The sequence below is a fragment of the Rhamphochromis sp. 'chilingali' genome (assembly GCF_963969265.1).
Source record: "Rhamphochromis sp. 'chilingali' genome assembly, chromosome: 21".
Taxonomy (NCBI): domain Eukaryota; kingdom Metazoa; phylum Chordata; class Actinopteri; order Cichliformes; family Cichlidae; genus Rhamphochromis; species Rhamphochromis sp. 'chilingali'.
In genome coordinates, this window is record NC_137949.1 from 5,980,389 (window position 1) to 5,998,118 (window position 17,730).

At 38.9% G+C, this 17,730-nt stretch overlaps 1 protein-coding gene and 1 long non-coding RNA gene across 2 annotated transcripts in view; one reads left to right on the top strand and one right to left on the bottom strand.

The window, feature by feature from the left end:
- kcnh5b (potassium voltage-gated channel, subfamily H (eag-related), member 5b) overlaps window positions 1–17,730 on the top strand; it is a gene marked incomplete at both ends in the record, with an annotated part of 195,333 nt that overhangs the window by 22,472 nt on the left and 155,131 nt on the right. The window contains 2 exons of the mRNA XM_080870988.1: window positions 6,562–6,677; window positions 12,153–12,545. Coding sequence (XP_080727114.1) covers window positions 6,562–6,677; window positions 12,153–12,545 — 509 coding nt within the window. The remainder of the gene's footprint in view (window positions 1–6,561; window positions 6,678–12,152; window positions 12,546–17,730) is intronic.
- On the bottom strand, window positions 8,255–9,396 carry LOC308389480. The gene is made up of 2 exons (XR_013970275.1): window positions 9,086–9,396; window positions 8,255–8,503 (listed from the first exon to the last, which is right to left on the bottom strand). It is a non-coding gene; the product is annotated as an uncharacterized lncRNA (long non-coding RNA).

Below are 17,730 nucleotides of genomic sequence, written 5' to 3' on the forward strand. Positions count from 1 at the left end.
GAGAAGAGATTTGCATTCTTTCCTTCATGTTTCCACTTAAACTGAGCTTTAAATGGTGCTTCTCCCACGAACCTAAAACATCTGGATCGAGACAATTTTCTTTGCACGTGGCTGATTGTGGTTATCAAGGTGAACCAGCTGGCCGGTGCTTATTCGTCTCAGTATCATCCACTGACTGAAGCAGTAAGAAAAAAAAGAGGAAAAAGAAAACACAGGAAAGCAGAACTATTAAAAAATAATGGTCACTGTGTTGTTGTTGTTTTATGGTAGAGTGGCTGTGTTGACTGCTTTGCTTTGTCAGCACCTGTGAGTGCTTCACAAAGTGCTGTTACCTCAGCCTCAGGCGAGACAACATTTCAGGCTGACGGCTGATCACAATGAGTGACGAGTACTGTGGCAGGAACACAAGTGCCTCAGGCACTAAGTGTAATCCTTCAGTTTTTTTAAACCAATAGTTTGATTTAGCTTGACCAGTAACAGTTACCTTTACTCAAAGTGGTTTTGTGCTGTGGAAATTACAGTCCGCTCTGTTGAGAAGAACGGAAGTCTTTTTAAATGGTGACCTTTTTTTAAGGAATACAATATTTGAGAATGTGGAAGACATTTAATTGAATTGTTCTCCATTGTGTTTAAAAAATGCATAGATTTCATTTCATTTGTTGGAAATCTATCTGTGGCAGGGTGTGGCTTGGGGCTCAGCTGCAAGGGAGGCTGAGACACACCGGAGCTCCGTCAGCCAATTACGTCTCCCCTATAAAGAAATGTACCGGGACCTGAGTTGGGGTTGTGCGTGTGGCTGGCAGCTGAAAAGCTGCGACCGTGTATTAAAGGCACGAACAGCTAAATAAAAGGGGTCAAAACGTGCGAACTGTGTGGTCGGGTTCGTCACTCTGTCTCACTATCCAAGTTAGTTAATTGTAATCCATCTTTGGGTGAGAACAACTTGTCACACACAAGTTTTTTACAACTTGGAAAGCTCAAGGAACCTTACTAAGCACTGATATATTACAACAAATTGTTCAATAGCTACACTATATGTAAAAAAAACATAGGACCACACTGTTGAATCTTTGAATTTGGGTGTTTTCAGTCCCGAACACACGCGTGTATAAAATCACAGCACCTAACCATGCAGTCTGCTTTTACAAACATTTGTGTCCACTTGATTCAACCACAGTGCTGTAACTGAATGCCATCTTTGTACCAAGTCTGCTTGTATTCCACGATCAGCTGGAAGTGGCATTACTGCAAGGTGAAGACCCAGAGCAGCTCAGTCATGAAGTGGCAGACCACGTAAATTTACAGAGCAGGGTTGGCGAGTGCTGAGGCTGGGAAACGTTTGCCAACACTCTGCTGACTGATTATGGTATCTCCATCAGCACAAAAACTGTGTGCTGTGAACTTCACGGCATTTCAATGGCCACATAAAACTCATTTAACAATCGGACTTCCATTTTGGCTAAATGTCCAAATTATTGCTTGGATTTAGGGTTCTTTTTCCAAGGTTATCATTATGCAGCAATATTGTTAACATTTGTTGAATTTATCCTCTAAGTCATAAAAATGATTGGGGCTGTTTAATTCCACTCAATTCTTAGCAACAAACATGATTTGCTGCAATTTGCTTCAACCTGCGCCATACGTGGATGTAGAGTTAATCTTTAAAACCGTCTGTGACCTCTTGCCAAACTCTGTTGTGACCTCTATATCTCCCCTCTTACAGGACATCTTTTTTCACCTGCACTTCCAGGTATTACAAAATGAAAAAGAATGATGTGCTTTTGCACTGCATGTATATAAGTCATGTGTCCCACATGTACTGTTTATAAAGGCGCATGTCATGCAATGCAGTTTGCTGTGTGTAGTATTTTCAACCAAAATCTAATCTCAGACTCTACTTACTTTGGTGCGTGCACTAGTTCTGCTCCTGTGTTATTTTTAGCCGAATGCCTTTTTCTTTTTTTTTTTCAATTTCCATTTCAAGTCTGATAAATCACACGGTTGCTGCATTCTTGTGAAACATAGGCAGACGCAGCACTATTAACCGTGAAAAAGACCGCTTATTTTCTTGTCCTGCAGTTTCCTTTCATGCTCTCTGTGAGGGCTTTTTGTCCTTTTTTTGCCACAATGTACAGTGGAAGCCTGTGGGCTGTCAGTATGTATTTACGTGAATGCCAGCAAGACAAATTCTCCCATTTTGCTTCATGATGAAAGTGTTTGTATGAAAAAGAGCCCATTGGCTCATTTTCTCTGCCAGCGGCTCACTGTTTTTCTGTTAATGCATTGTGCTGCTCTGTAATGCATGCACATTTTACCGTGAACTATTCAGCCATTATAGGCAGCACAGAAAAAAAGTCTTAAGAATGACATGAAAATGATAAGAATTACATCACAAAGGAAAGGCGCTACAGTCAAATCATTCTTTGTCACGGTTTCTAACATAAATTCATATGCAAGATTTAGGTGTTAGAAATAGTTCAGGTTTCACAACAAATCACATGTCATGATGGATTTCCCTGTTTAAGAGAGTTAGTTGTGGACTATTAATTTGCTGTCATGAGTGAAAAGGATGCTTAGTTAATGTAAGCCTCGATCACAGCTCCTAGTGGTCAGCTTCATAGTAAATTGAAACTACTTGAAAAGCATAGGCAGCAAGATTTTTATTAGTAATGATCTAGTTTATATTGTTAGCAGCTTGTTAGCCAACGTAAACATTGCTTTTCATGCATTTTCAGTCTAGTCCTTGTACCTTTTTCAGAAGAATGTTTAATATCATCATCATCATCATCATCATCATCATCATCATCATCATCATTATTATTATTATTGTGATCTATGAGCCATTCAAGTATAAAAAGGCACCCAACTCAAGGATGATCCAGTGTTGTCTAAACATTAAATTTGCTGAATTAATTACTTGCAGCCTCTATCAAAAACATTTTATATGTTCCAGTCTCTTCAGCTGAATCTACAAAAATGCCAAAGATAACACATCTTGAAAGGCTTTGTCCCCAAGTTGATTTCTTATAAGTTAGAACAGGGCTGCCCAATCCCAGTCCTCAAGAGCTACTATCCTGCAGCTTTTAGATGCATCCCTACTCCAACACAGCTGAATCAAATGGTTTGATTACCTCTTCAGCATGCCATCATGTTTGGCAAAGGCCTGATAACAAGCCATTCATTTGATTCGGGTGTGTGGGAACAAGGATGCATCTAAAAGCTGCAGGACGGTAGCTCTCGAGGACCGGGATTGGGCACCCCTGAGTTAGAAACTCAGCATTGTGTGTAGTGTGTCCCTAAAAATTCTGAGGAAGAAAGTTTTTAGTGTTATAATGCATTAGTAGTGCTACATTAATGTGGGTCAGCATTGAGGGCCTCTGCTCTCTCCCTTGCTTGTTGAAGTTATTTGGGTTAGTGTGTTTTTTTGGCTGATATCCTGTCTCACTTGTGCAATGATGTCAGTAGAGAGACCAACTAGGAGTCTCAGAATATTGTGTTTTTATTATTATCTCATATTATTAATAGGTACATTTAGCATCCACTGAGCAACATTGACATTTTTTAATCAGTAGCCACCTTGACTAAAAATTGGCAGTTATGCGCCAAATCAACTCGAGCTGCATTGTGTCCTACACAGTAATTTGTCTCATTGTTTTCCCAAACTGGTTGCCTTACTTTCATTTTGACAGTACATTTATGTTCATAAGTTCCCAGCTTTACCTCTGACAGCTGCTACTGCTCAGCATCACTGCATGTTACTTTAACCCCCTCCCCCAGCCAGCATCCACCTGTAGGCTCTGGGGCTGTATTTATTCATCACTTCCCAATTGCCCCATGTGTTGTATTTGTTGTACTTTGCTGCAACCATTTCAACACATCTACGCACAGAATGTTGTTTACTCAGCAATATCTATTTACATGTACACAAGTGAGCACAGCTGTGTTCTTGTGAATGAAACATAGGAATAATATTATTAATAATAATAATGATGAGTAATAATTATTTGTAATTTAACAGTTTAATTGTAACAGTCCAAAGTTTGAGGAAAGAAAAAACTACACCCTTTTTTAAAAAAACAACCCAAAGATAACAAATTAAGCCTTTCGAGATGGGATGTGAATTTGGTAAATGGACAGGTAAAGCACTTTTTTCTGTTGAGGATGTGACAAGTTGTTCATATAGCATCGTTCAGACATGAACTTATACTCTGATGGATGCAGGGAGGAACTCTGTACCTTTTTCTGTATCTTGCCCACGGATACTTCAGCATACAAACTGGAGAAGCCAGGGATTGATTCACCGACCTTCCGATCGGTAGCCGACCCAGTCTTCCGCCTGAGCCGCAGGATGTTTCGTGGGTTTACATGTATTTTTGTGTAAATATGAAATTAGAATCTTCAAATGTATTAGCTGTAGTTGTTAAAAGGTAATAGGTAACATTACAGCATAAGCGTAGGAAGTATACAGGTAATATTAAAGCGCATTGATGTAGAATGTGAGGTAGAAAAGATAGGAACACACTGCAGGGATTATGACGAACAAGTGAAATTGATCAACAGCCAACAAAATACAGTATATTATACAGTGAGTTACACAATCAATGCTAGTGTACATATGCTGCAGCAATTTCCCTGAAGAATATATACTTTAAAATACTCATTTTAGCTAAAAATTAAGGCTCATTTTCTGTGGTTGTGCAACACCAACTTTAAAAATGTGTAGAAAAAGAAAAGAAGCCTTAGAAACTGAAGCCGTACAGTAAGTTTTACAATAGCTGCAGCAGCAGTTTTGCTCGAGGGAAGCTGATGATTGGGTTTCAGAATAAATTGGATGTCGTGTTGATATTCCTCCCGTATTGACATCAGCACAGCATTGTCTCAGGCTTTTCTACACCGCTGCACAAAGAAGTGAGCGCCTGAGTTTCTCTCCGTTCTAACAGAGAATGAAAGGAGGATTTTCACATAGCTGGAGGCCTGAGGGTTAAAAGCCATTTCAAAGTCTGCTTTTTATTCGTAATGGTTTCTTCAAAGGGCCGGGTCGATCACGACGTGTGACTACTGTAAGTGATGTGCCCCTGTTGTGTGACCCTTTTCTCTTTGAAATATTTGATTTTATTTTTAGAGCAATAGAGCAGGAAGCACCTGACCTCCAAAACTGTGTTTGCTCTCACTGAGAAAGGTGTGGCCGTCATTACTGAAATGACCTCTGCTGACATGGCTGTATTTTTAGGTAGACTTACAAACTTTTATATGAATCTGTTTTTAGTTAATAATTACATTTTCCAAAGAAACTGCAGCTTTTACTATCTTTATTTATTGGAATATTTCTTATGACCATGTTTTAAAAAAATGACAAAGACGCACAAACACGAGGGCTCAGAGGGCTCAAGAAGTGTTCGTTCATCTTAATCCTTGTTTTTCTAGTTTTTTCCATGAGATGAAAGAATCAAATGGAAGTCAGAGATAGGACGGAAGGCTTCAGTTTAAAAGACCAAAAGAGGAAATTCAATTCAATTCAATTCAATTTTATTTATATAGCGCCAAATCACAACATAAGTCGCCTCAAGGCGCTTCATAGATACAGAGAAAAACCCAACAAAGATCTATCTAACAATACTGATTGGGAAACATGGGACGGACTATTAACATGGTTTGATCCAGATGTGTGAGATGCATCTTCAGCATTTCTGTGTTTGTTTGGTTATGGACGGCTCTTCTCTACCCTTTTTCTTCTTTTGAACTGGAACAATTTACAATGACTGTTCACTTCTGCCATTTAAACACTGATTTTCACGACTATCAGGGTGTACGGATCTCTGAGTGTTGCATGCGGTCGACCGCAGATGATGGTGTGAATAAATATCAGATTACTGGGAATTTCCCTAGGAATAATGTCTGGTTGACTAGTACATACAGACAGCAGGTTCCCTAAGCCTTCGCTTTTTCACAAGACAAAAATGTGCAAAATTTTCAGTGATTCCTGTGTGGTCAGGGCACACCGGATGGCTCTGGGTTTTGCGCTGTGTTTACATGAATTAGTGAAATGGAGACAAAATGTCATCTTTTTGTTTACATGAAGACAAATAATGTATTTTACTAGGAAGGGTTTTGCTGCTGTGCTAGAAGTGTAAGTGAGGCTCCCCACAGTTGTTGTCAAACAGGTGCTTAAATGCTACCATGATCTTTTCATAATCCTAAGTAGCTTCACTTTTAATTAAGAGTACAATTGGCATGAAGAAAGTGTCAGTGGTTTGAAAAATATTGGAATTATGACTGTAGTAGGTGAAAGTCCTGTTACTTAATCCATGGCTCTGACCTCCTAAAGCAAACTGTGCTGCTTTGCAATGAAAGCACAGTGATTCAGTAGACAACATTTTGTGAAAATCTGATGAACTGCTGTGAGCCTTGAGCAGGGAAACTGCATGGGCAGTGGTAACATACAGCTGCCTGGGGTCTGATTGTGTTTGTGTAGCTCATAAAGTATCAGCTGACATAGATGACAAGACCGGTTAAAGTGTAATGACTGTGATTTTGGCAATAATTGACTTCTCATTTTTTCAGGATGGACCAAATTTGCACGGCTAACACGTGCACTCACCAACAACCGCAACACCCTACAGCAACTGGCGCCTATTGGCAAACCTGAAGTCAGCCATAAACAGTCCAGACTGGCTGAGGTGAGCACATACGTTATATGAAGAACATTTTTGTAGTTTTTTTTTGCAGGTACTTATCCTAGGTCCGATGAAAAAGTTACTCAGTGCCACCTATATAAAAAAAAGAGAGACCCAAACCAATTTTGGCACATCGCCCCTTCAAGGTAATCATCTCGTAGATTTGGGTTTTGCATAATGGCTCATCACTGGTGATAAGAACCAGACCACAGATTATGACCCAAAGATGTACAAGTGCAACAGGACTTCATGGAGTGATCTAAAGTTGTGTTTGAGACATTGTAACTGGCCAAGAAGGGGACATGTGCTCATCTATTTATTACTTTGTTATTTTCAGGATGTCCTGATGTAGGAGACAGACATATGTCTATGTCTTTATAATGTTGGGCTTAAGACTTTCCTGTTTGGCAAAGCTTGTAGCTAGGGCTGGATCAGGTGACACTGAACCTACCCTTAGTTATGCTGCAAGGCTGTTGGTGGCTATTAATTATGAGCTATTATTAATCTCTGGCTCTCTTCCACAGCATGTCTTTTATCCTGTCTTCCTTCCCTCACCCCAATCGCTCGCGGCAGATCGTTGCCCCCCGAGCCTGCTTCTGTCGGAGGTTTCTTCCTGTTAAAAGGGAGGTTTTCCTTCCCACTGTTGCCAAAGTGCTTGCTCATGCAGGGGTGGGCAATCTTAGTCCACGAGGGCCGGTGTCCCTGCAGGTTTTAGATGTGTCCTCGAACCAACACAGCTGATTTAAATGGCTAAATTAGACTGAGATTGCCCACCCCTGTCATAGGGGGTTGCCTGATTTTTGAGGGTGCTCTGTATTATTGTAGTATCTTTACAATATTAAGCACCTTGAGGAAACTGTTGTTATGATTTGAGTATTAGCTTGCTCAACTTTGAGGTTTAAAAAGCTTTTTTCCCCACCTAAATTGTACTTATGCCATGTGTGCACAAGGTTTCACTAGATACAAATAGTTTTTTATCTGGCTGAAGTTGGTAACACAAGCTGAACTGCTCACACAGATAGATAATTTGCTGGTTACCTAGTAATAGCAGCTAGCTGGCTAATCCTAGCTTGATAAAAAAAAAGAAATTGTATTATTGTAAATTTAAGTGCGTTTTCTGTTTGCCTGCTAACCTTTAAGCAGTGCAAAACCTTCTATTAATTGTTCCATTTAAGCAGCAGCTTAGTTCTTCAACTTAAACTGAAAATCATTCCCATTTCTTCATTCTGCAAACAACATAGTCGCTAACTGTACACAGCAAATCCAGCATGTCCAAATTAACACTGTCGGATTTGATTTCAACACTATTAAAGTGTCTATATGGGTCCACACCAGAGAGTGTTAATTTAATTCTTTTTGGAGAGTTGGTACATTAACTCTGATTTAGTGTTAAACACCAAATCTGTCTGGAGTTGATAATTTAACACTTGGTGTTAAGAGTTTATATATTAACTCTCAAAGAGTATTTTAGTTTAACTACGTAAGAGTTATCTTCTAATTCATTCTAAAAAGCGGGAATTTTACTGTTCTGAACTTCTAGAAATTTCTTTTGGAAATAAACATTTACTAAAAAGATGCAATGGTTTTTGAAAAACATTTATTCTGAACTGTGCACCACAATTTCAAAACATTTTCTGAAAGATGTAACAGTATACATGTTCTCACTTTCATTAGAATTTTGTTTATCAAAAGGTCTGACATGGTAAATGCAAATAACAGCATTCTCATCACTTATTTCTTCAATACAATATGCATGTCCTTCATTCATCACTTTGTGGAACTTCAACGCACTTCTGCTCTCCCCCATATTCCATCTTCACAAGCATATCCTGTGTGGAGATTGAATAAAAATTAGTTGACACTAATTAATGGCACAAATAATCCAGTAAACAATTGCAGCACAGTAAAAAAAAAAAAAGGAATCCTCTTTGAGCCATTACTTGTGTAAAGTATTTTCCCAAAAGACAAAGACGCAGGCACCAGGTAATACTGAACTAAATGTAAAACCTCAACCTTTTTAATTTTTACCTAAACCGTGTGCACAAAACTCTGGAGGGATCTATGCTAACGTAGAAACCAGTCAGGACGTCTGCTACTGCTGTTTGCTCGTTTTTTTTTATGGGCGATCGTTTTCAGGCTTCAAGTAGCACCATTATACCAACATTTCACATTCTAGACATTGTTTTAGGTGTATTTGACCAAAAGTTTGACTGAAAATTCACATGCAAGCTTTTTTCAAGGCTGTGGTATTTGCCCGCAAACAATACCTTTCAGCTAGCTAAAACAGAATATTATGCTATCACCGAGCAACATGGCTAATGCCTTTCACACAGCTTTGTCTCAACTCCAAAGAGCCACAGAAGTAAAAGCTCATAATAATAATTGAAACAATCTTTGAAAAAATGACTTACCAAGCATGGCAAACAACTCAAATATGTAGAGCAAAATGTTCTGAAACGGCTTCACTTCAGCTTCGATTGGAGCCTATGGTGCTGGGGGCGGAGTCTGTGAATTTACTCTGTTGGTGTCATAGCCCCTCTAGGAGTTCAGAGTTAAGAGGTCAAGAGTTAATGTTTCCATTGTAACACCTCCAGATTTGACATAGAAACACTCATTTTTAACACTCGATTTTAACTACTATCATTTTACACCTCAGAGTTACATTAAAAGAATGTGACTCTACTTAGAGTAAAATTAACTCTACTTTTGCAAGAAGACTATTAACACCAAAACATTTAACACTTTTGAATTTGCTGTGTAGCTACCCTGTCACACCAGAAGGAGTCTTCTGTATAAACACACACACTGTAAATTTGCCACCCTTGAAATATTTCTGCATCAAAAAAATCCCCGTATAAAAGATTTATAGCCTCCTTCTGACCATATTCCCAAAGCTCACTAAAAGAGAGCATCAACTTTTACAGTCAAAAACATGCATATGCAGTCACAGGCTTCACCTTTTCCTAAACACGCACACCACCCTCCCCTTAACTGCTGTTGTTGGAAGTAACACATTCCCTGCTGCTCCTCTGAACTGTGGGCACCATTCAGGACAGGTGGAGAGACAGAATAGGGTGGTGCGAGCACTCCAAATGATTGTGCTATAAAGTTAGAAAATGGATTGCAGGGTGGAAAGAAGATGGTTCATTTTCCCAGTTTTCATCAACCTGTTTTATTCATGAATGTTTGAGGAAGGTGTGATGCCTTTAATCAGAGTTTGTTTGTGTTTAGTGCATGATGCAAGAAGTTGTGAGGGTTTCTGGGAAGGTGTTACCGACTCAGGTGTCCTAAAGGTGAAACAGAGGTGAACTGAGAAAGGTGGAGAAAAAGAACTACAAAGAGAGGGAAGAGAAAGGAGTGGAAGTAGCAACTTAAGAGGGAAAGAATGGCATGAGAGAAGGAGATGTGGGAGAATGTAAGAGCAGTAATGTTTAGGAGAGAAGTAGGAAGGAAGGACTGGAAAAAGAAATAAGTTAGACCTGGTATAACAAGCTAATGCACTCTCTTAGCCGTTTTCCTGGCCTGGTGCTGGATGGGTTGCAGGGTAATGTGTTGAGGGTGCTCAGCAGACACTGCAGGTGAGCCATCTGCTCTGCAGTCTGAAAGGCACAGCTGGCGTCTGTCAAGGATGCTGTTGAGTGTCTCACGTGTAAGCAGGGATGTGTGCGAGTGTTTTTTTTTCTTCTCCTCACAATGCTTCTGTGGGTTAATTGGCAGCCTCGTTTCTGAGCTGTGGTGCAGCTCTTGACCAGTTTGACTGACAGCTTTGATGAAGAGAATTAGAAGTGACTGAGCTCTGATGTTATGAAGCTTGCTGTTAAACCTCAGCTCTGTCAATCCATCGTTTTATTTAGCATCAAACTGAATCCCAGTGTGAGGACAATTTGGGCTAACTGAGGCCACGCTGTCCCAACTGTTTTGTCAGGAGAAAATGATGATGACATGCAGTATCAGTAGTTTAGGGTTATTACTTGTAGTCATCGCAAATACAATAATACCAGAACCAGAAGAGCTGTATTGGTAGTAACTATAAAAACAGCAATTTTACTATTAGAGCTGTATTACTACTAAATATGTATATTTAACAGGCTTCTTTCACCGAATACAGAAACCTGTTAATGTGTTATGTTTGCGGCGGCAGAATATATTACAGCTCTGTAGCTGACACAAATAGACTATTATTTTGTATAAATAATGAGTCGAATGGTTAATGTGTGATCTGCATGTGGAGCTGCTGGATTTAATGGAGTCTGTTCTGTAGAGGTGGCTGAGCTTGGCAAGGGTGATCATCACCACGCTAGGAAATAGACTACGTATTCTTTAAAAAAAATGTTTTTAATTTAATTTTTTGGTCATCTATTCTTTCCCCCCTCTCTCCTTTTCTTCTTGCCAATTTCAGTCCCCCTTCTGTGTCTTCCCCACATCAAGCCAAAATGTATTCATAATACATTTCTGTCACCAACAGCCTTACAGAAGAACAGACGTGATGAACACAGATTAAAACTGAGAGGAAAAACTTTTCCTTCACAGTGCTGAGCACCATGGGCTGATGATCGTTAGACTTAATAAACAAAAACAAAACAAGGACTGTTTTTGTTGAGCTTTCTTTCATCTATTTCACTAATTTAATTTCCCCCTTTCTCTCGTTTCCTTTCTGGAAACCGTGCATGTAGTTAGTAAAAAACAGAAACGTGCAACCGTCTTTCTTGGACTGCTGTTACAAACATCGCTGACAGTTAGAAATTCGCTTGACAGGACAAACTTTTCTCTAATGAACTAATAAATCGGACTCACGCTGGAGAAAGAACCAGGGGAATTTTAGCTTTCTTTGGAATTCTTGCATATATAAAATTTTCTGCTAATTCAAATCAGTATTAAAGGAAACCTGCAGCATCATGCTTTCCTTTAGTTCATTTCAATGCCACAATGTTGATATGAAACTGGTTTCCCAATGTTTCCAGTGTCTTTCACTTCATGCAAAAGCAGGTCCAGCAGTACAGTTAGTATGGCTCACCCGGCTGCTCTTAGCAGGATTCCAGGAATTGGCTAATGAAGTGAAAATGGGCTTTTAGGGAGGGATTTCTTAAACAGACAACAGATAAAAATGACTTGTTTCTGATAGACAATCAACTAAGAGCCCAGAGATAGAAATAAAAACAAAACAAAAGCTTACCCTTATGCATTCTCAGAGTTTAAAAAAAGAGCTGGAAATGCATAAAATGCATAAACAAAACTGGCAGTTCAATATTTACAAGTTTTTAACACACAAAGATGCCGAAGAGCTGCAATCACTTATTAATTCATGTTATTAGTAAAATGTACACTTAAATATACAAAAGCCACAGATGTCTAAAGCATTAACCTGTTTTTTACCCATACTGTACATTTACTGTTGTATTTTGTTTAGACTAAGGGTGCTTTTGATGAAGAACTGAAGTCTAATCATATTGCTGTTTCCATCTGCAAAACCACCTCCAGGTTTTGCAGCTAAACTCTGACATCCTCCCGCAGTACAAGCAGGAAGCCCCCAAGACACCACCTCACATAATACTTCACTACTGCACCTTCAAGACCACTTGGGACTGGGTCATCCTCATCCTCACCTTCTACACGGCCATCATGGTGCCCTACAATGTCTCTTTTAAGACCAAGCAGAACAACATTGTTTGGCTGGTGCTAGACAGCGTAGTCGACGTCATCTTCCTGGTGGATATCGTTCTCAACTTCCACACCACCTTCGTGGGGCCCGGTGGAGAGGTGATCTCTGACCCCAAACTCATTCGGATGAACTATCTGAAGACTTGGTTCGTCATCGACCTGCTGTCGTGCCTGCCCTATGACATCATCAATGCCTTTGAGAATGTGGATGAGGTAAGTTTGGGCATTTCTACTGTTGTTAGAGGTGCAATTACCTAGAATTCTCACAAACCTAAATCTCAATTCAGCCCTGAAAGTGGCCGACAACATTAAAACCACCGGTCTAAATATTGTGTAGCTGCCTCTTGTGCTTCCAAAGCTGCTCTGATCCATCAAGGTATGTTCTCCATTAGACCTGTTACGGTGACGTTGTTGTACTAATTACCAAGATGCTAGCAGCATATCCTTTAAGCCATGCAGAGTCATGTTGAGGTGGCATTTGGAAGCCAAAGCAACATCTTGAACCTCAAACCTTTTTTTAAAGTGTGGCAGTACGCATTGTTCTGCTGAATGGGGCTGAAGATACAGTTGACTTTACGAGGTGCACTTGTCCTGCAGTGTTGCTTTGGTTTTGGTACATGTCAGTGTAACATTCGCATTAATGCCAGGACCAAACATTTCCCTCTTGTCAAAGGTGCTCAGGCCCTTTTGCTCATTTTCTTCCCTCCTCCTACTCAACACATCCATTTCAAAATGTAATAGATCTGTTTCTTCCTAATATATTTCACCCCTTTACAGGTGCCATGGTAACAAGATGATTTATATAATTATTCACTTTACCTGTCAGTGCTTTTAATGTTGTGGCTGAATTGTGCACCTCTCAAATAACCTTTTTGACTATTCGTCAAATTTTTTGCCTTCTTTAGACTTCAGGGTTAAAAATCGTTACTGAAGTACAAGATGCAGTGAATGAACAGAAGCTTTTGAGCTTTTTTAAAATAAACAATGCCTAAGTGCTCAAACTTTATAGTTCTTCTAGGATTGTCTCGCTATCTTTTGTCTATTCATGCAGTCCTCGTCTCAATGCGTGATCTTGAGATGACGGGTTCGTATGAGAGTGGGCTTCTTCTTTTTGTGGCTGAAATGAGTAAACATTTAAAAGGGACTAATATGTTTCCCGGTACTGTTCTGTCTGTAGTCAGTCTGTCAGTTTGAGCCAGATGTGTAACAGATTATTTTCAGATGATTCAGAAGATGACTGATGATTGTTTTTTGATTCACCACATGGGCTTTAGTGGCTCCGTAATTCATTTACATCTAAATGAAAGGGATGTCATTACACAGCAAAAATCAGGCTTCGTGTTATACTTCCAAGATTACTGTAAGTTCTCTCGAGATGATGACTCATCAAGCCATTATGTCAGTCGTTTCCCACAGTTTGCTGATTGGTTGAGTTTAAAGCTCGGGGGCACAGATGAGTCACAGTGAATGTTTGTGACCCCATTTACACCTGCTATTAACAGGCAGTCTGTGTCTGCACGTCTTATCAGGACAAGGTAAGTAGGCATTTAATTCAGGTGTAAATGCAAATGTAAAATGTGATGACATTGGCCAAACCAGGTCTGGAGATGGTCACAGCTTGAGCTGTAATTGGATCTTGTAATGTAATTGAATTCTGTCCAGTGTGGTCACTATTTAAAGAAATAAAAACATCAAAACATTTGATGAAATCAAACATATGTTGGAAAGCCAAGAATTATGATTAATACCAAATGCAGCTGCAGGTTATATGTTGAAATCAGATGTACATGGGGTCATGTACTAATATGAAGGGGACGAATATGAAGCAAAATCTAAGCTCATCTTGCTTCTGTGATGCTATTAGGTTGTATTTTGGCAGATTTAAAATCTTTTTAGGTTAAAGGGATGCACAGAGGAGGAAAGATTTTGAATATTGGAGACAGGATTTGCTCTTCCTCTTCCCAGAAGAAAGTGAGTGTCTGCTCTAGGGCATAATGACTGAACATGAGTTGCATGGATTTTTAAACATGCTAAAAGGTACTGCCATCAGATTTTCAGAGTGGTGGAGAACTCCTATGTCCCAGCTTTTCCTCACAAGGAGGTTAGAGAAAATACTGTTGTACTGATGTTCTCCTGCACATTAGAGAGTTTGATTTCTGGTTAAGGTTTCATAATGAGATCGAGCTCATTCGGAGTATTTTTCACGCCCACTTACCTCCATCAGATATCGTGCAGTTATATCAATATGGCCTCAAGTCCATTAAAGGTGATTTTCCACTTGATTTCCCAGCAGTTAATTATATTTCAGCCCGAGTGTACGGAGTAATCAATTGAACGTAGAATGAAAAGAACAACTAATATCTACTGAAGTTTTACTCGTGTAATTCTTCGTTTTTTATGTGTTTCAACATTTAATTATTTATGTTTGATTTTTGCTCTTGTTGTGACACGTGCTTCTGAGCTTGTGAAAAAACAAAGTGCGACTTGTGTTTTTTGCATTCAGTGTATACATGCATACATGTGTGTCTGCCAAGCTGGGCTTTAATCACATGAGTGCTCAGATGCCAGGAATAACAATAATAATACCAGCATTTAAACTACCAGCAGCTGAATTTTAATCATCTATTAATTTTTCATTTCACACCTCTCTTGGCATTTTGTTCTTGTTAACATTTGGACTGACACAACATGCTGAAATGCTCACACCTTCTAGTGGCTTTTTTTGGTAACTATTCTTAACAGCTCTTAAAGGCACAACAAAGTTATCTTTCTGTGTTTTCTAACTTAAATGTGCACCTACGAATCAGAACCAGAATACTTTATTAATCCCAGAGGAAATTATGTGGTTACAGCTGCTCAAAGACAGTAAGGACAGAAGTACCAACAGTATTAAATAATACAGTCACTGTCACAAATAGCTCTAATGCATAAAAATATCTCCAAAATCATACACAGAAGAGATAAAAAAATATCACACTGACAGGTATTTTCATTTTCAGGATGTACAGATGTTGTTAATTAACTTTTTTTGTATTTTTATATTTTATAATTCTTTAAAAATCCCAGTGTTTTAGAGAGATCATTTGTTCTGAAAGAAACAAATAGATATTTACTAAACAGTTTGTCATATACATAGATCTGTACTGTATGTACTCTATCTTCTGGAAATCTGAATGAAACTTTGCATGAACAATGTCACACATACTGCAGTTATCTAGATTTATACGTTTAAAAAAATTATTCTAAATGGCAATTCTTTGGCTTTTTGACATGTTACATTCATTTCTCCGCAAATGCGATGTTACCTTCTCTGTTTGCGTTTCTTTCACGTGTCAGATTCAACATATGTTACAGATTTCCCCTTACATTTGTTATATTTAGTAATTTATCCTTACTTACGCAGTTTAAAAATAAACTAATTTCACTGTCACAACAAGTCGAGGATTACTTGTTTACATTCTTGCCCAACTGCTTGGCTCAGCTGGTTGTTGTGTTTGTGGCATTGCAAAGATACGTTGCCAACAGAGGAGTTGCAGAGTGCCCTCTGGTGAACAAATGAGCAATAGCAACAATCATAAGTGTTGAGTAGAAAGTTTAAAATGTTTATTTAGCTGCCGTCACAAATGATGATACCAATATATAATTGCAAATACCTAATACTAGCTGATATATTGGTAGCACCCATAGATCAGTTGGACCAGTCAGATATTGTAATATTACGTTTTTGGTAAAGGTAAGAAAAAAAGTTAAATGAATCGATTCATGTTTTATAGTTTCTGTTTCAGTTCAACTCATTACTTGCAGTATTACATTATGACCTGTTAACAGTGAACAGCATATTAATGACATGTGCATAAATATGCAGTAAACACTGAGTGAAAACGGTTACAGGGTTTTCAAACTATTTCCTTTTTCTATTTCAGCTGAAACATGGCGTGAGGGTTGAATTACTGGTAATTAATTCATGGCCCAGTGTCACAGCCAGCCTTAAACCTCCCCCTCAGCATGTTTTTGTGGTTGTTTGCATTGGCTGGCTGACTGTGTCCACTGTCAGAGTGAATGATGTATTATATTGTGGATCATTCAGTAAGTGTCTGGAGCTGTGCTGCGTGTTAGTTCAGGTGTCTCTTGTCCTCTGGCCTCTCACCGCCGGTCGCTGATGGATTCGATGAGATCCCTGCTAGGTGGAGTTTTGTGTTGCTGCCTTTCAAATAGTAGACAACAGTGAACTGGGAGAGGAGGTGGAGTGTGGGGGAGACAGGCAGAGAGGAAATCAATGGCACGTAAATTTCCAGAGGACACAGTCAAAGCCTCTCTGCCCCTCTTTGCCTAATTGACATTTTTGCTGCTGCTTTTCTGTATTAGCAGGCTAGAAGAATGGATGCATGCTGACTGAGGACGGTGTTTGGGCGGCTTAAGGTGTAATGTGAAAGGAGAAAGGCAGAAATTATTTTAGCCTCATTTCATCCTCGTGTTGATGCATTCTATGGCTGAAGCAGGCGGGGAGTATTTTTAGTTGTATTTTAACGCAGGTTTCAAATGTTGTCAAGCCATGCCAAAGCATGGTGAGATGTAGGTGCTGCCAACACATCCTTACACATACTTGCTTACACACAAACGCATGACTTTTAGGGCTGTCATAAGAGCTCTCATAAGAGCCTTAAAAGTCATAACCAGCCATATATATATATATATATGTATATATGTATATATATGTATATGTATATATATATGTATATGCAGAAGATACCAGAGTTTGGAGAACTTTTCTTTTCTGTCTGAATAACAACATAGTATAGCCATATGGCAATGTTCAGTATTTTTCATAATAACAAGGCTCGTTAGTCCCAATTATATTGTTTTTGACAATCAGTGACAGTACTTTGAGCCACAACACTGCTTAACATTGTGGCTAATCAAAACTAGAGATGCAGTTCCTCTATTGCTCATCTTTCAATGATTGACTTTGACTTTGAAGCATTTTAAGTGTCAGAAAATAAACCTAATGTCCTCAGAGAGCTGCTTTGCCTGGCCAGCTATCCCATACTCAGAGATAATCACTTTATAACGATGCAAAACAGAGAAAACTTGTGAAAATGTTTTCCATTTTTAGGGTATTTGAGGGAAAGTGAAAAAGACAAAGTCATTACAGCAGTGAAAACAAGAAAAGAATTAAATTCTATCTACCTAATTAACATAATTGTTTCAGCACATGAAACAACGAGAAAGTATTTTCTGAACAATTCAGAAAAATAAAAATAAATTAACCCTAAAGCATATAAAGTAAAGCATTACAAATCAGTCCAGTTTTGCACTGCTGTTTCCTGAGTCTGCTTTAAAAAAGTGCACACAGCTACATTCATCTTGCACACTGGTGAGGTGTTCTGGTCATAAACTA